General features: G+C 39.2%; 2 protein-coding genes across 5 annotated transcripts in view; one reads left to right on the top strand and one right to left on the bottom strand.

Moving 5' to 3' along the window:
• LOC137378830 (mitochondrial inner membrane m-AAA protease component AFG3L1-like) overlaps positions 1–11,877 on the top strand; it is a 75,419-nt gene extending 63,542 nt beyond the window's left edge. For both annotated transcript variants that reach the window (XM_068049249.1, XM_068049250.1), the window contains one exon: positions 751–11,877. In XM_068049249.1, the coding sequence (XP_067905350.1) occupies positions 751–966 (216 nt within the window). In that variant the 3' untranslated portion in view covers positions 967–11,877. The remainder of the gene's footprint in view (positions 1–750) is intronic.
• The window catches only part of dbndd1 (dysbindin domain containing 1), a 62,479-nt gene continuing 44,873 nt past the window's right edge, over positions 6,953–24,558 (bottom strand). For all 3 annotated transcript variants that reach the window (XM_068049255.1, XM_068049256.1, XM_068049254.1), the window contains 3 exons: positions 19,641–19,787; positions 14,645–14,785; positions 6,953–11,037 (listed from right to left, as the gene is read on the bottom strand). In XM_068049255.1, coding sequence (XP_067905356.1) covers positions 10,862–11,037; positions 14,645–14,785; positions 19,641–19,787 — 464 coding nt within the window. In that variant the 3' untranslated portion in view covers positions 6,953–10,861. The remainder of the gene's footprint in view (positions 11,038–14,644; positions 14,786–19,640; positions 19,788–24,558) is intronic.

Genomic DNA, 24,558 nt, shown 5'->3' with positions numbered 1-24,558 from the left:
ATACTTACCTGTAAAATATTCAGTGTTGGTTTTATTACTCCTTTCAAATTTTCTGATACCTTCATTACTGCCTATGTTGTTAGGGATTATATTTTCATATTTCATGTCTTATTAATACAAATGTGACAACAACATCATTTTAGCTGATATATATTTAAGATGGAAACCAGTGAAAGTGTAAACAATATAATGCTGGCAGTAGACACTGACCCTTCTGTCACTGACGCCATTTTAATGGATTAAGACTGGAACAGATTAGATTTCATTCTAATTTTGTCCCTCTAATTTGTAAACTTTTGAATTAACGAGTTAACAAGGACGAAGTGAGACTAACATTTTAAAAAATCCCTTCCTCTCTTCAATTTGTTGTCTGCATTATCGACTTCAAAATGGATAAAACTATCACTCCCTGTTATAGAAGCAAGATCTTGCAAACAGTGACTTTTAAATCATGTGTTGGTTGTTTTGCCCTGCCTGCTTCCAAATAAGCCATATCACAAACGTTGGGGGTGTGAGTGGGAGAACAACAGTACTGAATACAGTTTCTGACACTACGTGTAAAAGACTAGCAGCATTCTTCAAATTTCCAAAAATAAAAGCCTTTCTTGACAATGACAGATGGCACCAAAACAGCATCTTTGGAATCAGAAACACCAGGTTTTTCCGCGAGTTTTCTTATCTTCCAAGTGTGGAACGTTCCTTTTGATCCTCCTGAATTGAGATCTGTGATCTTTTCTTTTTTTTTGTCAGGTAGCTGAACGATTACTAGAGAAGGAAGTACTTGATAAAAGTGACATGATTGATCTTTTGGGACCACGGCCATTTTCAGAAAAATCCACATATGAAGAGTTTGTAGAAGGTACAGGCAGCTTTGAAGAGGACACCACCTTACCTGAAGGTCTGAAGGACTGGAACCAGGAGAGGGAGGAGAGTAAAGAGGAACTGCCGCAAAAACAGTTAGCATGAAATTTGTTGAACACCTATCTATTTTCTATCAACTGGAGAGTTTAGTGCTGTCCAAATTGAAAGGTTTTTTTTGCTAATATAAGATGAGAATGACCTCACTGAAGTTTGAAACCGTTCTATTTAAGATGGTCCTTGGTAACTCTAGGCTGTATGAAGCTGCTCATGCAGCTTTATCTTACATTGACCCAGGTGGTATGTGATTCGTAACTGAACTGGAAGCAGTTTGGACTGAATCTGTGGGGTTCCTGACACTGGGCTGAATCTACTAAAGTTATTTCTCTCCCTGCCTCTGGAAAGAGCATTTAGTCTATTTATTGATACATGACAAGAGTGAACCTAAAGAAGAGTTCCTTTAGTAAGTAGACTAAATTTTCAGTGGTTGTTAGCTGACAATTTCAAAAAGATTTGAAGATTATGCAAGTGTGTGAAAATGTTCACCTCTGAGCACACACATTCTTCACTATTTGTCAATGGGCGGCACAGTGGCGCAGTGGTTAGCACCGCAGCCTCACAGCTCCAGCGACCCAGGTTCAATTCTGGGTACTGCCTGTGTGGAGTTTGCAAGTTCTCCCTGTGTCTGCGTGGGTTTCCTCCGGGTACTCCGGTTTCCTCCCACAGCCAAAAGACTTGCAGGTTGATAGGTGAATTGGCCATTATAAATTGCCCCTAGTATAGGTAGGTGGTAAAGGAATATAGGGACAGGTGAGGATGTGGTAGGAATATGGGATCAGTGTAGGATTAGTATAAATGGGTGGTTAATGGTCGGCACAGACTCGGTGGGCTGAAGGGCCTGTTTCAGTGCTGTATCTCTAAATCTAAAAAATCTAAAATCTAATATTTGTAACTTTTGGTTTTCTTAATTATTTTCACTATATACAGAAACAAATTTATCAACGTGAAATGTTTAGCCCCCCCCAAACCCGGCCAGGACCCCATTTCATTTTTTTATTACGAGTACAGGCCTAAGCTGGTGTAGGGTGTCGATGTATTTGAAAGAATTAGCAACCTTCACAAAATGTCTTTAATGCAGTTAAATTACAGTTCAAACCATCAATGCTTATTTCTGTCTTTCATGTAATATCCTAAACAAATGCAACCTGATATTTAAGCATTCAAGTAAGAACATTACCTTCTCTGTTGAGTAGTTAATTTTTTCCAAACTGATCATGTTTCAATGATCTATCTTTAGTTGTCATGTACACTGTGTAATGCATTTAGCTTAGCTATTCTGTCAGGTGCATTGCTGTTGGTGTCTCCCATAAGCGATCTGAGTATCTTAGGGACGTGTACATACTGCCCAATATTTAATTTAACGATACTGTAACTTAGGGGTGTAACAATTCGACCCCTTTGTGACCTGAACTGGATATTGTGCTTTCGCACTTGCTTTAATATGGTTCTTGATTCTTTTCAACTGTGGATTGAGAAACACAGTGAAACAAGGCCATCTATAAATCATTAATTATTTCACAGGCAGCAAGTGAACATACAGAATAACAGTCAGGTTCCACTTCTTAACTCAAACCCACTTCTCTCCACAAAAAAAGAAATAATAGTAAGCCCTATCCCTTGACTAACTTCTTTTCTTTTGCCATCACTTTTCCTTCAGGGGAACCTCTACTGCAAACATTGTTGATCTTTTGCATTTTATTTTTACAGCTGCTGGCCCTAGGCTTACAGCCTCATGTCGCCTTTTTTAATCTTGACTGTCCATAACGACCCTTTGTGTTGGGGTGGGAGGGTTGGTGGTGATGGGCAGCTGACGTTCTCGCCATGGTAGGCCGGTCAATAAAAGTAACTGCTAATTTCCCCCTTGTGGTGTGAGTTTAAAGAGGACTTCTGTGTTTCTCAAGAAGAATGTGACCATCTTGGCTAATTGGCCTAGGATTAGACAACTGGTTCTTGCTGTTGTGAATTTCACAAACTAGCCCATCTAGCTTCAGTGCACGTATTCATTGCCTGCAGCAAGTGACCTTTTTTAAACCTGTATAAATTATTTTGTTTTAAAACACAATCCATTAAACATAACTCAGTTCCAAAACCCTTTCCATGAAGGAAGAAATGGTCAAAAATCCCGAAAAGATGCCTTGGCTGATCTCTGAGAGAATGCATTTGAGTCAGATTTAAGGCACCCGTGAAGTGTTATACTTGTTGCCACTTAAGTATAGTTTAGTTTATTTTATTTCCAAATATGTGAATACAAAATTAGCCTTTTTATTCATTCAGTAAGCTGCCTGCCTCATCTCCAGACAATAAGACCTTCACTTCTACTGTTTTCTGTATTCGTTGCGCTTTTCCTTCATTAAAGTAAGGTATAGGCACCAGCGTTATACTGATATTTATTCATTCTTGAGAAACGTTCATTTTTCTTGAGCTGCATCATTTCCTTAATCAACCGTCTGAAAAGCTGAATGGTATTCTCCTACACATCACAAACAACTGCTAGCAGCTGTGATTGGTTAACTGTAATATAAACTTTCAGCTGCGTTATTTGCATTGGTTGAGGACTGCATTTGCCTCAGATGTAGGATAATTGATTATCGGCCTGTGCTACTTTAATTTGGCATGGAAGATCATCAAAGTGAAAGGTCAACAATATGTGGGAAATTTATTTTGTGGTTTCAGTGTGTACCTAAAGTGTAGATACAATCTTGCCAAATTGAAGCTTTTCTTTATTTGATCTTGGGAAGTGAGCATCACTGGCAAGGCAAGCATTTACTGCCCATCTCTGATTGCCCTTGAGGTGGTGGTGAGCCGCCTTCTTGAACCACTGCAGACCATCTGTTGTAGGTACACCCACAGTGCTGTTGGGAAGGGAGTTGCAGGATTTTGACCCAATGACAGTGAAGGAACAGTGATATAGATCCAAGTCAGGATGGTGTGTGGCTTGGAGGTGAACTTGCAGGTGGTGATGTTCCCATGTGTCTGCTGCCCTTGTCTTTCCAGGTGGTAGAGATTGTGGGTTTGGAAGCTGCTGTCAAAGGAGGTGTGGTGAGTTGCTGCAGTGCATCTTATAAATGGTACACACTGCTGCCATAGTGCGTTGGTGGTGGAGGGAGTGAATGTTTAAAGTGGTGGATTGGGTGCCGATCAAGTGGGCTGCTTTTTCCAGGATGATGTTGAGCTTCTTGAATGTTGTTGGAGTTGCACTTATCTAGTCACACTCCTGACTTGTACTTTGTAGTTGGCGGACAGCCTTTGTCAGGAGGTGAATTACTCACTGCAGTATACCCAGTCTCTGACCTGATCCTGTAGCCACAATATTTATATGGCTGGTCCAGTAAAGTTTCTGATCAATGGTAACCCCCTAGGATGTTGATGGTGGGAGATTCAACTATGGTAATGGCGTTGAATGTCAAGGAGAGATGGTTAGATTCTCTATTGTTGGCGATGGACATTGCTTGGCACTTGTGTGGCCTGAATGTTACTTGCCACTTATCACCCCAAGCCTGAATGTTGACCAGATGTTGCTGCATGTGGGCACTGACTGCTTCAGTATCTGAGGAGTTGTGAATGGTACTGAACACTGCAATCATCAGCAAACATCCCCAACTCATCCTTATGATGGAGGGATGGTCATGGTTGAAGCAGGTGAAGAGGGTTAGGCCAAGGATACTACCCTGAGGAACTCCTGCAGCAATGTCTAGGGGCTGAGATGATTGGCCTCTAACAACCACAACCATCTTCCTTTGTGCTAGGTATGACTCTAACCAGTGGAGGGTTTTCCCCTGATTTGCATTGACTTCAGTTTTGCTCAAGCTCCTTGATGTCCAGGGCAGTCACTCACCACACCTCATCACTTGCCAGCTAAGCTGGAAGATCACCAGACTCGAATTTCAGTCTGGGGTGGCCTGTCCTTCACTTGATAAGAGTGTGAGCAGTAAACCATTCATCTTGTATTGCTTATATTACCATCCCCACTAAGTTGGTTTTTAAGTCTTGTGGGGATCAAACTTGGGACTTTCCTAGCCTATTTAGCACAGCTGCCCACCAGTTAAAGCTTGAATATTGTTGCTTACTGGAAACATTCCTGACACAAGGTGATTATTTGTATTCTGTATATTTTAGCATCTTTTCATGTTTGAATTAATTGGTGAATTACGCTGTCAGACTACAGTTGGTTTTGGTGAGATTGAACCCTATGATTACAATTACTGTGAATTGGCTTTTGACAACATTTGTATTGTGAATATTGCTACATAATACCAGTCATATGACTGCAGCAAGTAATGGCTTAATTACCCATATATCTTTTGTATAGAGAGGATTTAGTCTGAACAGAGATTTTAAATTCTGTATGTTCATGTGACCTTGATACAAAAAATGTTTTAAGACTTCTGCTTGCATTACAAAACTGTATTTAACTACTTCACTGTGGCTTTTTGTAATCATTGTGCCTTACCAAGTGTTATATCAGCTGCACTATTTCATGTTTCTGGCAATGGAAAATTAGTGGCAGTTGAATTTCACACTATTTATGTAGTAATTTGTTTGTAGTGTTGTAATAAATTCTTATATGGCTGAGATTTTTAAGATGGGAAAATCAGCAACAATGAGATATTAAAAAGTAAAACACTGATGGCATTGCCAAGATAAATGGATGCCTACCATACAGTCTTGCAATCTTGAAACTTAATACAGTTTAGTGAAGATGAAAAAATCTACATAATATATATAGATTGCTGTAACCTGAACAGGTCACAACTGATGAATCAGTTTAATGCCCTTGAAATCAGGTTTGTGTAGTATTGGTAACAAACACCAACATATCTGTATCAAATCCTTATTATCCTGGGTGCCAGAACATGCTGGTGTTACCTGTATTCAGCTTTGCTATAGCACTAATAATGCAAAAGGAAACGTATGGCATCACTCCATCATTACTATTTTGAATACAGTTATCCATATTTCCATAAGTATACTGAATATGTGCCATCGCTTCCAGCAGAAAATTCCAGAAATGGCAAAACCTGGCCAATATGTCTTTTGATTCCTTTTTTTATTTAACTGAGGGGCAGTGTAGTAGCTCAGGCTGTCGGTGATGTGACTGGCACGATTTGACTGAAAAATTAACTTCAGAAGATGGATTAATGTGTTTACTTTCATTTACATTGGGCCTCTATGTGGTTATTTGCAAGCCACTTTAATGGTAGGGTTGGAATGATTGACAAATAGGTTTGAAGTATAAGCAAGAAAGACATTTTGGAACATCATTGATTCCTGAAGCTATCAACAACGGCTTGCATTTATATAGAACCAATGTCATAAGGCACTTCACAAGAGTATTATCAAACAAAATTTAACCGCGGCATGTAAGGATATATTAGGACAGGTGACCAAAAGATTGGTCATTAGGTGGATTTTAAGGAGTGTCATAAAAGAGTTTAAAACAGCGGAGAGGGTTAGGGAGAGAATTCCAGGGCTTAGGGCCCAGGCAGTGGAGCAATTGAAATCAAGGATATGCAAGAAGACAGAATTGGGGACACGCAGAGATGTCCAGCAGGAGAGGCTTGGGGGGTGGGGGGCGGTTGGTTGAAGGAGACCACAGTGATAGGGAGGGGCAAGGCCATGGAGGGATTTGAAAACAAGGATGAGAATTTTAAAATTGAGGTGTTGCCAGAACAGGAGCTAATATAGGTTGGTGAAGCACAGGGTTGATGAGTGAATAGGTCTTCCCAATATTTAGGTTGAATATAATCTCTACATTGTTTTTTTTGAGCATCCAGATGCTGCTGGTGCATCACTAATGCTTCTAAATGTAGTTTAATATTGAACTATAATCTTTTTGAAAGCTATCACTACAAGTTTCTAACAATATTTCAAATTGCTTTCACCATCAAACCAGCACGTTAAGGATTAAACTTCAATTAGTTTCAGTGAAACAAATTCAAGATCTTATAGGATTACATTCAATTTTATCTTTTTCTCTTCCATTTAGCAAAATAGGAGGATAGAATTGATCAACTTTCATTTTTCTTTACCAATTTTCTTCCCTCATTTACAGATGATACTGATCCTTGCTGGACCCTAGTTCCATAAACTTTTGCAGCCCTTGTTACTTCAATTATGAGTGTTGACAGGATATTCAACAAAGGGAATTACAGCTGACTTCATCCTGTGCCCAACCATTTCCACATTTGTGCATTTCCTAGCAACAGTCACTAGCTAGCAATTAGGGACAGGAATCCACTCTGATTTTTATTTTATTCCTTAGCTCCAGGCACTGAGACTGAATGTAACACCCCATTGCTCTCAAGAGATCAACCAACACAGCACAGATCAAGAAATGAAGCTGGGACTTTCCAGCTGTATATGACATCAAGGCATACCACACAATGTCATCACCCACTAAGCCACCCAAAGAGTTAAATCAGTTTCAAGCTGTCCTGATTTTGAGATTCTGTGTAAGACATTTGGTTTGTTTTTAAGCATCATTTTGAACCTTTTGCCATATCCAGCCAATAGACGACTCTAGCTTTTCACTGGATTAAACATTGGGTATAATTCTTAATGAAAACATGATATATTTTAGTTCAAAAATTAAAGTTTTGTTTAAAAATTTGGGCAAAATTGGATATTACAGAAAGATCTGAAAGCTGACAGTTGCAGTCAAGCTGCAGATTCACAATTTTTTTTAACACTAGTCAATATATAGTTAATAAAAGCAAAATACCGCTGATGCTGGAAATCTGAAATTAAAAACAAAGTGCTGGAAATACAGCACTTAATGCTTTTATATAGTTAATGTTAGTTACAATTAAATACGGTGGCGTAAAAGTTGATAATGCAAAAGACTAAGTAGTAAATTATATCTTATGTATTAAACATCATGTGTACGCTTCCTGTCTACATTTTCATTAATAAGTTCCTATGTCCACATTTACAATGCAAACTGCCTATGTAACCTTGTTAAGCTTTAACTGTACATTCTTCGAATAGAGGGGCTGTCTTGTGCGTAATTAAAAGCTTACCTAGGCAGTTTCCATTATAAATGTGAGCATGGAAACTTATACTGCAAATATAGAAGTAAGTACAGAATGTTTGACTTTAAAATGAGGACTGAACTACACAGGTGTGTGCCTTGTCCAATTATCATCAGCCTTTAAATCCTGCTTAGTCTGAAGACTACACTTGACTCGCCATGCGCAGTGTCATCAGCGATCAACTGCAGCAGGAAATTACTCATGATGGTTGGAAAAACCATGAGTTTTCAAATACTTGTGAAGGATTTAAACATCAGCTAAGTAGAAAAGTGTTAAATTAAGCTCGGAATGAGTAATTGTAATTGGGCAAGTGTCTGGCTCATTGTGCCCATGACTCAATGCATTCCATTATTTGCCTTGTGAAAGCATCCTTAATTTACACATGTAAATTAATCAACCTTGCAAGTTATGAAAGTGTTTGGGTAAATCTCTTGGTAAGATTTGAGCTGGCTACACGTGTGTTTATGTATATATAAAGATTTTTTTTTAAATGCCACTGTTCTTCCCTCGTGGCTAGCTCAGTACAAGGCAGCCACCAAGACCTGGGAGAGCACAGTCATTTATAATCTTCCTTGATCTGTGTTTTAATGCCAGGGGATTTGATCTATTTTTATTTCCCTAAAGATTGACTGATTTTCTACATAGTAATTTATCTAAGTGCCCTGTCAACCTGATCCAAATTTCCCAGTGGAAGTTGGCAGATTTAATGGCAGCCCTGGGAATGCAGCTTCTCCATTCTGTTTGGGAAATGTGTTCTTCTGCTTTCACTAATGGGCCATGTATGTGTGGTTCAGTTTTCATGGTGAGGAACTTATTAGCAGTAAAATCAAAGTGAGGACTTTTGAGAACTAAACATTCTAGTTATCAGTATGTTCAATTATTAATGTTGCATTCCTCACTGATAATTAAGATTCACTGCATCATCTAATTAATTCCATCTTTCCTAGGATTTCAAAGCAATGAAACTCATCTCCTTCCACCTTTTTTTGGTCTTTCAAAATACGAACATGGCATCACCTTCGCATTACCTCATAATCTATTCCATCTTTTTAGCACTTTATCCTCTCCATGGATCTTGTTCCTTACTCATTAGTTGCTTGATAAAATTCAGCTGTAACTTTTTTATTTATTACCAGATACCGGTATTTCAACATTGTTCCATCTTCTAATTATTTGGCATTCTAGGTATTATCAAGTGGGAGAAGAGGCATTGAACAGATCATGTATGGAGAACAGATACTCTCACACTACAAGTATTAAGTTCTCATGTTTATAACCACAGAAATGTTGGCACATCTGTGAAAATATAGGGGCAATGTAACATGAATACACAAGTTAAACAAGAAGGTTTCCATTTTTTTTTTTACATCCAATCTTTGTATGATAAATGGCTTAAATTGATTTGCTATTATTATAATGCAACTTTAGGAGACCAATATACAAGATGACTAGAACTAGAGGGTTATTTGTGAGTCTGAAAAAGTTAATTTAAAACTTGCAAATAAAATCATTATAAAGGAATTTCCTGAAATTTGGCAGTTCTTCACACACCAAATGCTTCTCTATTCATGATGTATTTCACTGAATGCTATCATATGCTTTAAAGTAAAATAATCTACCTCATTTGATAGAACACCTAGTTCCAACTACAGCATTCACATTATACCTTCAGCGTCAAAGGGTTTGGTTGCGGGGGTGGGAAGGAAAGCTCGCATCCTTTTTGAGAGTAACTAAGAGCAGCTTTCTGGTCTTTCAGATAAATCCTAATTTATCAGGATAACTTAATACATCTATAGAGTTGGCATCAGACTTGGATCATTCAATTTAACTGTTAATTTCAGGTAATACAGTATTTTGATTTAGAGTAACGGCTTTTGTAAACTGGAATTAAAAGTGATTTACATTTTTTTGCCCATGTTTGTAAATCACATTTCCTTGAATATGTTTTTTGCAAGTTTAGACATGTAGGACAATGCATTTAAATCACTGAAAAGGACAAATATATCTGGAAAGAAAATGCCTTGTTTATAAACTCAGTTCAGGGACTGAGAAAAGTGATTTTATTTAAGGCGCTTTTATTCCATGGATTAATAATTTCAGTGCTGATAAAGCTGTTCTCTAAGATTTAGACACCTATGTTTGGTGTACAGATTCTGCCCAGAGGGTGCTGCCTGAAAAATACAGAATATCTCCTTTATCTTGGTGTCTCACTCCAGAAAATATAATGGACACTCATTGGTACTTATCTTTCTTTCCAGTCAAGAGTTTCTCCAACATCGTCATAGGTGAGATAATCCATATTTACCTCCATTTACCATTTATACTGGTTTTAATTTTTCTGTTGCACATTGAGACCTGTACATGCCCCCACCGGCATTGCAGAGTGTAACAGATTTTACCTGTGCCTGATGTGAGGTGAAATGGACAATTTGTCAGACTTTTCTACTACAGCAGCTGATTGAGAACAAATATTCCTAGATGGACAGTGATTCGCAGCTATTGGCTGAAAGTCTATAAGCCAAATATGATGATGATCTGTTTCAAGAGGGATTTTTTTAAGAGTGATAAACAAAGCCATCTGAGTTACCTGAAGCAATAAAAAGTCCCAGTTCTTCAGATATTTTCATATAGTGTCCTAAGAGGGTCACAGCACTGGCCCATACAAAGCACCAAAAGCATGAGAATGGACTGTGATTGATGCTTTGAACTTCATAGCTTTAGTGACCAATGGTAAAAATCCCTTCACTGAAAGCATAAATGCCATGTAATTCACTGCAGGGACAGTATGTGCAAATCTATCTTATTATTGTAGTTGCAAACTGAAGAATGAGGGAGGGGAAGAACAATCATGAATGATGCAGCAGAACTATTCAGTACTGCACATTTTACTGAAGCAAGGTCCAATCTTATCCCTAAGGTTTTTTGTGAGTTTCAACTGTGTGAAAATGGTCTGATATCTCCAAAGGAACATCTGGGTCACTTGGGTGCTTCCTATCCCGGCCCTGCTCACTCTTGGCTCTTGTCCATGAAGGGGATTTTAAATGTGTTCCATGTGAGATGATCGGATACATCAATGGTTGGTGCAGTTCTATAAAATAAAATGTTAACAATTACTGTGTGATGCATCTTAGAAACTCCAACATGCCCAAGATGTAAGATATATCTTGATACTTTGGCACACAATGTTTTACTGACTGATTTTTTTCTTACTTCTGAGAGGTTTTTTTGGGATGTTTTAGTAAAGCTCAACAGAAATGAAAACATTTACTCAATTACAAGAGACTGGTCCTTTATAAGGTAAATGCAATAACATTTGTAGATTTCATGTGATCAGATGTCTCATGATCTGATATCATATGGTCAGAATATCATGCAATCAAACCTTCAGGAATGCCAACAACCAGAAGTGGCAACTGTACCAGCCCCACCACCACTTTCCCCATCATCTGCCAGTTCTTGTCTTTAGGTCCCTGCCTTAAAGCACCTTTTGCACTATTGGTGCTTGCTGATTTATGTTGTCTTTAATGAACATAAGTTTCCATAAACAAACAAAAATGCACTCATAATATATTCAATGTTCACCACTTACACAGTTCCTATGTTTTCATAAAAAACTTACATTTCGAATTCAAAAATGGGTTGCTGTCTTTTTCAGAAGATAAGATTTTTAAACTGAATTTTAGCCAAATGAAGAGGGAAAGGGCTTGTCATTATTGGTATGGGCAGTGCCCAATTAGGACAAACTCAGTAATTCAAATTATTCTTTCAGCTACATTTAAATTACTTGGAAAGACAAAATGAAGTACTTTTGACTGACGGTCTCCTTGTAAGGGCTTACTGTCAACAGCTGTAAATAAGTGTTTACTGAATTATATTTCTAATTTGGGAAATGTTTCCAAAATAAAATGATTGAAATCTTGTTTTAAAACTGTTCTTCATCTGCTATTTGTTGACCCTAGCCTGACGTGGATTTCAGTATCAGCACCTTAACCACAATCAGTGTAGTTCATAAAAACTGAGTATTAAAAAACTTTAGGTTTCATTCCTAATTCTTCTTATGCTGCTTTACAACAATTAGATCTGTCTATACATTTTTACTTCCATAGACTTGGTAGCATTTTGATTACTGACATAGATTGGAACAGAACATCACCTTAGCGGCAGAATAATACATTATAGCAGTCTTGTCCTTATAGAAGTGTACTCACTAATATACCTTGAGCAATGCAAAAAGAGATCTGTTTATAGTGTATTTAAAAAAAAAAGGTAAGTCCGTGCACGCAAATCTTGCACTTTTTTAGGTGCAATACAATCTAAAAATGCTGGATAGTTCTCAGCTGGATCTTGAAACTGATGGGCACATTCCAATCTGCAAATTTCTTTGATCAAACTGAGTGACATCAGACTGTATCTAAAATTAGGGGGGGTGGGGGGACTGTGTGGCGATGAAGTGTTCCTGTTGCTTCTGCTCAGTTTAAGCTATTTTAAAATATGCTATATTTACCAAAAAAGTGAAACGTGGTCAGTTTAAGTGTTGTGAGGAGGCTATGATTCCCCCCTTCCCCTCAACCATGGGAAAGGTGGAAGTAAATAACAAGATTGTGGTTCTATAGTTCTGCAATTGTATCTTAATATTTAGTATCATGAAACCATGCAAAATAACTGCAGCTGTTTCCTCAGAGGATAAAGCATTTTCCACACACTATTTAAGCTCAAGTTTTCCCTGTGATGCAAAGTGAAATATTACAGTATTTATTCATAAAAACACATGCAAATTGCACCACAGAAAAATGCTGTTGATGCAGTTTATGTTTATTTTCCAAATGAGCAGCTGTCCTAAATCTTGTGCCTTTCTGTTCCAAAATCCTTTTATCCAACCTGCCTTTGACCACCAATCTATCCTACCTATTCTTAAATGTTGTCCTGATTTGTGCTTTAACTCTGGTAGTGCATTCAACAGCCTTAAATCTTCTATGCAAAGCAAGTTTTCCCTGCTCTGTCTCATAAATATTTTACAATTCAGTTTGTACACCATGGAGTATATTTTACTCTGTGTAAAAGAAAAGAAAAATGGTTCAACTAAAGGGTTTTTTTAAAAGCTCAAAATAAAATACATTCAGTTCCTAAATTGGATTGAATCAAATTTATACATATCTTTAAAATCTTATTGTATTAAAATTAATAAATGACATGATCATAAAGTGAATGTTGTAAATGATTACAAGGAAGAATTAACCATGCAGTTATTTCAGATACTTTTTAAAGCACTTTTTTAAAAAAAAATTAAATCCTCACTAAAACCCATATGGAAGATAGTAGGGTAGTGGTAATTCCCTGGGGACATGGGTTCACATCCCATCACAGCAACTGGTGGAATTTAAATTCAATTAATTAATAAATAAATCTGGAATTGACAGCTAGTCTCAGTAATGATGCCATGAAACTATCATCGACTGTCGTAAAAAACATCTGGTTCACTAATGTCCTTTAAGGAAGGAAATCGGCCGTCCTCACCTGGTCTGGCTGACATGTGACTCCGGACCCACAGCAATGTGGCTGACTCTTAACTGCCCTCTGATATGGCCTAACAAGCCACTCAGTTGGCAAGGGCAATTAGGGATGGGCAACAAATGCTGGCCTTGCCAGTGACGCCAGATCCCATGAAAGAATTTTTAAAAATCTACAACTTGCATTTATATAGTGCCTTTTAATTGTAAAAATCCCACCGAGCTTCACAGGACTGTATTCAGCCTAAAAAATCAAGCCAAAAAGGGAGATATTAGAATTTAAGGAGTGTCTTGGTGGAGGGAATTGCAGAACATGGGGCCTAAACAACTGAAAGCAAGACTACCAATGCTGGGGTCAAAGGAATGGGGGATGCATAAGAGGCTAGAATTGGACGACTACAGAATTCTTGGAGGGTTGTATGCCTGGAGGAGATCACAGAGATAGGGAGGCCAAAGCTATGGAGGGATTTGAACACTATGATGATTATAAAAACAGAATTGGTGGACTGGGAGGGAATATAGGTCAGCAAACACAGGGATGATGGGTGAGAGAGACAGTGCAGGTTAGGATATTGTCATGCTAGGCCCCCACCTGCCATGAATGAGGCACATCAATTTTATCATGAACATTGATTTTTAACTTCTTGAAGCAAGGAATGACTAGTTAAACAGATCAGCCGTGGCTGGAAAAAAACATTTACATACTAATAGACATTGAAGGTGAGGAAGTGCATTCCAGGGACTGCTAAGGAGGATACAATCCACAAGAGCCAGGACTGGTTAGACCAGCTGGTCACATGACTACCTGGCTATTCCAGGGTTTTCTTTTGAGCTGGCCACAGAGAGTTTGAAGGCAGAGTGTCTGCATCTCCACCTCCCAGTTCCGAAGGGTCACTGACCCGAAACGTTAACTCTGCTTCTCTTTCCACAGATGCTGCCAGACCTGCTGAGTGATTCCAGCATTTCTTGTTTTTGTTTCAGATTTCCAGCATCCGCAGTATTTTGCTTTTATCTCAAATCTTTGTCTTTTGTTTTAGCCTTTAATTCTAGTTAATTTTAGATCTAATTTTAATTCAGTCATCAAATATACAATCCACATCTATTTTCCTCCTCATTTTCAGAATGAAATAGCATTGAGCAGGGCTAGACAGCTCATCTTTATCTCCGCATGTGCTCACTGACACTGACCTGTGGATGAGTCATGCGGTGGATTCTCATCATCAGAATCGGCAAAAACCTCTGCAAGTTCTTGGTCAGACATGTCCGTGAGTTCAGTCAGATCCATAAGGTCGAAGTGTACCTCAAGAGATGAGACGCTGCTGAGAGGCTCTGTGAATACAAATGCACAAAAGAAAATGCTTGATATGCAACGAGGACCTCAGCAGTCAGGTTCAGAAGTTACTGGTATCCAATCCATAAAATATTATGATATAAAATGCAGGTTTAGTGGCAGTAGCATTGCTCATAGTTGAATTCTGTGTAGAGTGTTGAGTGAAACAATGTCACAGAAGCATGATTTACAAACAGAATCGGCTCATTTTTGGAATTATCTTAATGTGATTCACCCACCTGTTTGTGTGTTGTGCTGTACTTCACTGTGGTGGGGGATGGGGGAAGAGACAATCTTAGCATCTTGTAGCTAAGTTGCGCTAGCCCACATGATATGGGGTAGAGATGTGCTCTTCAGTGGGTTGTTCCAAATCTGCAGGAGAAGTGAAGCATCTCAGACTACTGCCCAAAACAGTTCAAAGAGGAAGTGTGTGTGCAGCTGCGTACCCTTCTGACTGCAGCTCTTCCAACAGTTGTTATTTAGGAAGTGGTGGAATTTGTGAGGCATCTGTGGGATGCAGTATGCTAAGTGTATGATATTAAACTGACCCTCACAAACTTTGCTGCATGTGATAGTTGCAAGAGTCTGCCCCTACACCACTCATTTTCTCCTCTATTTTGTCATCCTAAGTCTTGTTCTCAGCTCCATTTAGATTTTCTATAATGCCTTTGATTTGAAGGCAGACATGGTGGAAAAGGTGGAGATGTATTTGTGGGATTTTTCGTGAAGGTGCAACTCCAGAGAAGGCTGTCAAAATCAGCATTTTTGAAGTGTTGATGGGTGCTGGACAAAGGGTTTAAATTGAAGGTAGTGGTAACTGTCATGCCGAGTGATGTACAATTTGTCAGCTTTTGAAAGAGGATAATATGACTCTCGTGGAGGAACAGCCCAGCCTGATGATGCCTTTCCTGTACCATTATCAGAATCCACTGATGGTGAATGCATCAGATTGGAAAGGGGACCAATACCCCCTCCAACCACACCTTCCCTCCCCGCCCACCACCTCCGCCAGAATGATTTTCAGTGAGAATATAGGCCTTCTCCCAGGCAGAAACTGTTTACAATAGGTTTCTTGATCCTGCCTTGAGAGATCTATTAAGGAAGGCTATGTGAGTGGCTGGATGAGTGGCCCTGACCCCCATGATGGGTTACATTAATATATTGGGGCAGCTATCTACAAGTTTGGGTAACAGCTCATATAAATTAAGAAGCACTTTTTAAATCCTAATAAATCTTGCATCCTGGTTAGAATTTGCATCTTCTTGATGCAAATTCACACCAGGTTAGGCAGCACTGTTAATGGTCTATACCAATAATGTGTTTTGTGCTAATATGCAACCAAATACAATTTTACTGTGTTACTTTTCCTGACCCATAAGCCAGGATCTGTGAAGGATATAATGCTGTTAATTTAATCTTTATTTGGGATGAATCTGATTTCCCACAAAGCTTCTGCAGTGAAATTGGCAGAGTCTGCTAGTAATCATGCCTGACTGCCAGAAAAACTTTGAAACCTATAAGGAGGTAAGAGGTGGTTAGGGTTAATAAGAAAGTAAGTTAGTTAACGTTAGTAAGACATGCTACAGTAGCAAAACCTTGTTTTCGGATCATCTATATCTGAGCAGATGATATAAATATGTAATTCAAATAAGGTGCACAGATTACCAAAGTAATTAAAAGATTATTAGTAAAGTAAATGTGCATAATTACAACAATGGTCATTACTCATGGCTTAAAATAGCAGAGGATGATATCCTATTCACTTGTTTGGAAACAAAATAAACTATCAAACATATAATTGTGCCACTTGCTTATGATAAGATGATGATGAAAATGATGCACAGTCTTTCTCGTTCTTTTCCACCCCTAACAAAATGAAAACTTCATTTTGACCTATTTTGATACTACATTTAATCTTAACAGTAAACAGAGAGAGACAAAGAGTCATTTACGACATAGAAGGCCATGCGGTCCATCGAGTCCATGCCGGCTCTCCATGGAGCTCACCAGTCAGTCCCATTCCCTCACTCAATCCCATAGCCCTGCAAGTTTATTTCCTTCAATTTCCCATTCAATTTCCTTTTGAAATCACCGTCTCCACTTACACCACACTCGTGGGCAGCGCATTTCAGGTCATTACCACTCGCTATGTAAAAAAAGTTCTTCCTCACACTCCCCCTGCACCTCTTGCCCAAAATCTTCAATCTGTGTCCCTTAGTCCTTGTACCATCAGTTAATGGGAACAGTTTTTCGTTGTCTAACTTATCTAAGCCTGTCATAATCTTGTGCACCTCTATCAAATCCCCCCTCAATCTCATTTGCTCCAAAAAGAACAACCACAGTTTTTCCAACCTAACCTTGTAACTAAAGTCCACTATCCCTGGAACCACTCTGGTAAATCTCCTCCGCGCCCTCTCAAGGACCTTCACACCCTTCCTAAAGTGTGGTGACCGGAACTGGACACAATACTCTAGTTGGGGCCTAACCAGAGCTTTATAAAGGTTCGGCATAACTTCCCTCCTTTTGTACTGTATGTCCCTATTTATGAAGTCCAAGATCGCATATGCTTTGCTAACCACTTTCTCAATATGCCCTGCACATGCACCCCAGGTCCCTCTGTTCCTGCAGACTCTTTAGAACTGCGCATTAAGTATATATTACTTCACCCTATCCCTTCTGCCAAATTGCATCACCTCTCACTTGTCAGCATGAAATTCCATCTGCCACTTGTCTGCCCATTCTGCTAGCAAATCTATGTCGTATCATCCTCACTTTTCCATTCCTCCCAGTTTGGCATCATCGGCAAATTTTGAAATTCTACTCTGTATTCCAAGATCCAAGTCATTTATATATATATATTTTTAAAAAGCGGTGGTCCTAGCACTGCCCCTTGGGGGATTACCACTGTCTACCATCCTCCAGTTTGAAAAACAACCATTAACTGCGGCTCACTGTTTTCTGTCCTTAAGCCAACTTTTTTATCCAGTTGGACATACTGAGGCTTATTCCATGAGCCTCAATTTTGTCAACTGCCATTTTATGTGATACCTTATCAAACGCTTTCTTAAAATCCATATAGAAAACATCCATCGCATTCACTGGTGTATTGCGTCCAGTTCTGGTCACTACACTTTAGGAAGGATGTGAGGGTCCCTGAAAAGGTGCAGAGGAGATTTACCAGTGGTTCCAGGGATGAGGGATTTTAGCTACAAGGTTAAGCTAGAGAAGCTCTTTTTTTTTCCCTCCTTGGAGCAAGGGAGATTTGATAGATATGTACAAGATTATGGCAGGTTTACAGAGAATTACATGTAAATATGGTAGATAAAGAAAAGCTGTTCCCATTAGCTGATGGTACAAGGACTAAGGAACAAAGATTTAAGGTTTTGGGCAAGAAATGCAAGGGGGAATGTGAGGAAGAACATTTTTAAGTAGCGGGTGGTAATGACCTGTAACTTACTGCCTACAAGTATGGTGGAAGCGGAGACAATCGAAGATTTCAAAAAGAAATTGGATGGGCACATGAGGGAAATAAACTTGCAGGGCTACGGGGATAGAGTGGGGAAATGGGACTGACTGGATTGCTCGACAGAGAGCCAACAAGGACTTGATGGGCCAAGATAGCCTCCTTCTGTGCTCTATGACTCTAAATGACAGTTAATTCTTTGCGTTAAATTTAGAAATGAGAAGAACAGGAGTTGAAAGTTGGGAGATCAGTACCAAAATAATAAGTATGACCTGAGCATTAATTTATAAAATAAATTAATATTCATCTGGTAGAGAATAATACAGTAATTATCCAAAATTTAATTTATTTGAATTGCAAAAAAGTTAAAGAATTTGGCTAAATTTGGCTCTGAATAATTTACCTTTAAAAAACAGTAATCAGACCTCAGCTGGGGTATTATGTTCAAATCTGGGCACCACATTTTAGGAAGGATGTCAAGACCTTAGAGAGGATACAGAAGGGATTTACTAGAATGTCAGGAGGAGGAACTTCTGTTTTGTGGAGAAGCTAGGGTTGTTTTCTTTAGAGCAGAAAAGGTGAAAAAGAGATTTGACACAGCTGTTCAAAACCATAATACAGTTCTGACACAGTAAATAAGGAGAAACTGTTTCCAGTGGGAGAATGGTCTTTAACCAGAGGACACTGATCTCAAGTGGTTGGCAAAAGAACCAGAGACGACATGAGGAAATCTTTTTACACAGTGAGCTATTGTTATCTGGAATACACTGCCTGGAAGGGCGGCTGACACAGATTCAATGGTAACTTTCAAAAAAGAACTGGATAAATACTTGAAGGGAAAATATTTGCAAGGCTATTGAAAAGAAGCAGGGGGGTGGGACTAGTTGGATAGCTCTATCAAAGAGCCCGCAAAGGCATGTTGGGCCAAATAGCGGCCTCCTGTGCTGTATCGTTCTAATGATTATTCAGTCGAACAGAATATAAAATGTTTCTCTCATCAACATTTTCCACAACATACAGCCAATGGGCAAGCAGACAAACTATTCCCAAACATTTACCAAAATTGCTTACAATCTGAGGCTGGACTGGGTTTGCCTGTTAATTTTCCCTTCCTTCCCATTTAATAGCATGTAGCATATAATTTTCCAGATGGTGACCAAGATTATACACCCACTGTTTGGAAAACCTGGAGTAAAAGCCTGCATTGCACCACTCATGCTACAATGTACAACAGCATTAAAGCATATATTATACACTGGAACATTACTGAAAATATTTATAAACCAGAAGGACTTTCAATTCCTTTTGCAATTAATCAGATTCAGGATGTTATGGATGCATTTCTGGCAGTAGAACAAGCAAGTTAACGTATTAGGGCACTTAATACATACGCCTTCTCTCTACGACCTGCAGTAGTCCTGATGTGGAAATTGGGATTCCGTCCTCCTCATCCGCAGAGGCAATGTAAGATTCCGAGTTAGCTGAATGTTCTTGATCCTTTGGCTTCTTTGGACTCTGTTTGTTTTTGTTGAACTCTCCTAGATCGGGAGAATGTGAAAGAAAAATACATTATTTTAAAAATGCATAATGCATTTCACCCCACTCCCATCCTCAATGCCCTAAACTGGTCCTGGTTCTCCAAATCATCATTTAAAATTTCTCATCCATGTCAATAATGCCTTCGTGGTCACACAATATGTGAAAAAAGAGAGATTGTATGTGTGTGTATATTGTTACGACAAACCACTCAAATCAAAGCCCCCAATCAAAATATACGATTCTGATTGTGCTGGGAGAAACGCACTGTTGATTCAGTCCTGTCCCTCCACGATCGCCTAACATATCATTTTTAAACTTTCCAAATTAAAGAAAGACCCAACCAAATTGTACCGTCTATTAACCCCCAAATGAGACTAACTAGTCTTTAGATCAACAAATTAACTGTTTAGTTAGAAAAACTAAATTCTTAAACACTACTAAGATATAAACAACATTTAAAATAGAAACATTAGTGTCCTTGCATATTTACGTTCCTGCCGAAGTGAAATCTGCCAATGTGGAACAGTCCAAGGTTGTTTGAAGTCCTCACAGCCGTCCGATGGGGAAAAGAAAGGTTCTCCAACAATAGAACAGTCGTAGTCTAATTCAGCAGTTGAAATAATGCTCTTCTCTTCCAGCGATGAATTTCAGCAATTACAGTTCAGCAGTTAAAGGAATTGATTATTTACTTTTATAAAATTAATCTGGCTTGACATCAGAATTCTGAGAGTAAAATAAAAAGGGTTTAAATAAACGGAGAGAGCTCTCACTTCCTTCAGTATATGCTGGTCCAGCTGTCTGTGTCTCAAAAGCCAGTTTTTCAGCTAGTTTCAAATGTCAATTGGCAACAATGTATCTCATGTCCTTGGTCCTGAGTGGCTGTATCCTACGGCAATGAGAAAGCATATCTGAAGCTGGCTGTATCCTACAGCAACGAGAATGCATCCTTTGACTCAGTCTCTGGAGCTTGATGCCTTACAGCAGCACTGATCCTGTTACAGCCTTAAAGGCACACTGCATACTTCCCTGGAAAAAAACTACAGGATCATAACACCTCAGCCCCTGGTGGAATGAAACGCCATTCCTAAAAATGAGTTTTATTACAATGTATAGAAAATACAATTTAAAAAAAAAGCTAACATTTTTTTCCCGCATTTACAGACATACACTTATCAAAAATATTAGGACTGCAGCAACAAGTTCCAGCAGAACTTTTTCCGTTTAAATTTGCGAAAAGGTTGTCTGAATTAACCCATTTCAAATTTCCAAGCATAGTCTTCCAGTTGTTTTGTGTTTTCCTTCCAAGTATCCCTATTGTCCATCACCTCAGCCAGGTGAACTGCACAGCTAGGATTACTGACCACTACTGGATTCACTGTTCTCTGAGAAGTTTCTCGAGTACCCCTTAACCTATGTGGCATCACTTGACATCGGAAAACTCTGTCCTGTGTAACAGAAGCTGACTTTTTCCTACCCAGGAGTGTCAAAGCAATTTGACAGTATCCCTCCAACACATCTGTTTCTTAAAGATGCATTGTGTTGCCCACTCTGTCCATACAGTCCTTTAAATAAGAATTTGGGTAGGAGTCTGCCTTCTTTCCCCAGTTACTTTGCTAGAGTCTATGCAAGTTTGAGCCGTCTCACCAGGTTTAAGCATCAAGACCAAGTGCGAATTCCTGCTGTCCTGACCAGGTTCAACTAAGCTGCCCTTCAGCATGCATTGTACCCCTGTTTCCACTTGGGCCTGTCTGTCTGGACCTAAGCGGCAAGGATGTTGTTTTAAAGGAATGGTTGTACATCCTGGCTTATCCCTATAAATTTTTTGAAAAGTTGTGAAAACCCTGGTTAGGACTTCATGCTGTTTGCCTCTAAATGTAAAAGCCTATTGCTTAATTTCCCTAGCCATTTTATATTTGCTAATTGGACAGTTGGAGGTTCAATCTGAAAATTTCCGAAGTCTATTTCTGCCTCATCCTCACTATTCTTTTCCTTCTCAACTGTCCTGATTACCTGACATACCTGTACTGGCTTATCCTCCTCCCTGCGGTAACATTGTTTTAGCATATTAATGTGACCACAACCGGTTCTTCTTCCAGTGATCAGGGGTGTCAATCAAGTAATCTACCTTACTCACTCTTTTGATCACTCTATATGGGCCACTGAACCGTGCTTTTAATGGTTCTCCCTGTAATGGTAACAAAACTAATACTTCATTCCCTGGTTTTATGGTATGTTGTGGTTTTCCCACCATTTGACAGGTATGACATATCCTACAAAATTGTCTCACATCCTTTGTAAGACTTGGCCAGTAATAACGTTTGCTTATGTGTGATTTGGTCTTCCAAATTCCCTTATGTCCTGCAAAAGGAATGTCGTGTGCTAACTTTAAAATCCTTGTCGATATTTAGGTGGTACCACTATCTGTTCAACAACTGTCCAGTCTTCGTCAGCAGGTCTATGAGGCAGGCTCCATTTCCTCCTCAAAACCCCGTTTGCCATATAATAGCCTTCCAGAACTCCTCTCGCCTCAGTTTCTGTCAGAGCCGTTTCTATTCAGTATATCTCTCGATCAGCTTGCCGTGCTGCTGATCTGTTGACGATTGACGATCTGTTAAACATCTCATTTGGACTGTCTAAATCCTCAAATAAGGTTTCAGATACTTGGCTATCTATTTGTGGTGCCCCTTTTACCTAAGACAATGGATCCTGTTTAGCCATTGCTCGGGTGACTACACATGCAGGAAATATTCCCGGAACTTATTCCTGTAATTACTCCGTATCCTTAATTTCACTTGGTTCCTCTGTAACTATAGGGGAAACTGATACTTTTGATCCTGCCAAATCATTTCCTAGGAGTAGATCAATTCCCTTTACTGGTAAACTGTGGACAACACCTACAGTAACTATCCCAGATATTAAGTCACTCCCTAGGGGTACTTTATACAAAGGTATGGGTAGATACTCCCCACCAATTCCGTTAATTAAAACTTTAGTGTTCATATCTTTCCCCAGCAAGAGTGTTTGGGTTGCTCCTGTGGCTCTGAGTATAATGATAGGTTTTCCTGCCTCACTTACAGGATACGAGTTACTCTCCCCTTTGACGAAAATTAATTATAAACCTCAGGTATTTTACTCTTAACCTCTACACTCCTATTAGTTTTAGTATCTGGTGTCACAGCTGTCATTAAAGCTATAGCCTGGTCTGCTATACTCTCAGTCAGTCTTTTCCTCTGCACTAACCTTGCGTGCCCCAATATGTCCTTTGGGTTTTCCTTGCAATTTCCAGCACTCTAAACGACGATGACCCGTTTTGTGGCAATGATAACACTTTGGCTTGCGAACTTCACCTCTCCCCTCAGCACCTTCCTTTCTGACCTGAGAAGGTGATCCTGGGGCATTCCCAGCTGTTCCTTCTTGTCCCTGGCTACTTGCCTTCCTTTCACTCTCCCACTTTCTATCCTTCTCGGGTTTATGGGGGTGATGGACAAAATATGTTGGCTTATTCACAAGCTCAAAATCATCAGCTATTTCTGCTGCTTGCCTAGCTTTCAAAACTTTTGGGTTATCTATATGAGTTCTCACTACTGAAGGAATGGAATTTTTAAACTCTTCAAAGACAAACAATTCTCCAAGGTTCTCATATGTGGTTTCTATCTTTAATGCCCATATCCAACAGTCAAAAGTAATTTGCTTCACCCTCTCAGATTCTAAATATGTCTTCCCAGCTGTAAGTTCCTAAACTTCTGACGGTAAGCTTCAGGGACTAACTCATACGCAGCGAGAATAGCCTTTTTTTCCATCTCATAATCTGCAGAAGCCTCTTCAGGAAGCATGGCACAAGCTTCATGAGCTCTTCCTACCAACCTGCCCTGCATAAGCAGTGTCCAGCTTTCTTTCGACCATTTCATCTGTTTGGCTATTTTTTCAAAAGATATGAAAAATGCCTCTACGTCCCTTTCCTCAACCTTAGGAAGAGCTTGTATAAATTTAAACAAATTTTCGCTGGGTCCTGTGCTAAATTCAGATTCTTCCTGACCCAAATTTTCCCTGGATTTAAGACTACCCTTTTGTCTTAGTTCCATCTCTTATAACTTAAATTCCCTCTCTTCTCTTTCTCTCCAAAATGCTCTCTCCTTCTCACTTTCCTCTAATTCAAGTTTTCTTATTGCTATTGCTTTTTCGTTTACTATTTCAAGTTTTTTTGTGTCTAACTTAATCCTAGCCAATACAACTGCATCACTCTTGGACCTACTACTTTCTTGTCTCTCGTATTCCCTTTCTTGTTCCTCATATTCCCCTTCATCAGTATCATCATTATCATCTTTTACTAATTCCAGATGTTCGGCTATTATGTCAATTATCTCTGCTTTTTTGGCACCTAATTTCAATTCCAACCCCAATTTCACTGCCAATTCTTTTAATTTGTTCTTAGTTATTCAGGGATACATCCTGCTTTCACAAAAACTCTGCTACAACCACTTCTTCTTCTTTGGCCTCTTTGTCTCGGGAGACAATAGGTAAGCGCTTGGAGGTGGTCAGTGGTTTGTGGAGCAGCGCCTACAGTGGCTCTCAAGGCCAGTACTAGAGTGACAGACTCTTCCACGGGTGCTGCAGAAAAAATTGGTTGTCGGGGCTGTTACACAGTTGGCTCTCGGCTTGCGCTTCTGTCTTTTTTCCTGCCAACTGCTAAGTCTCTTCGACTCGCCACACTTTAGCCCCGCCTTTATGGCTGCCCGCCAGCTCTGGCGATCGCTGGCAACTGACTCCCAC

Source organism: Heterodontus francisci, chromosome 17 (assembly GCF_036365525.1).
Source record: "Heterodontus francisci isolate sHetFra1 chromosome 17, sHetFra1.hap1, whole genome shotgun sequence".
In the NCBI taxonomy this organism is placed as follows: Eukaryota; Metazoa; Chordata; class Chondrichthyes; order Heterodontiformes; family Heterodontidae; genus Heterodontus; species Heterodontus francisci.
The sequence above is the reverse complement of the archived record's forward strand: the minus strand, read 5'-3'. Positions and strand labels throughout refer to the sequence as shown.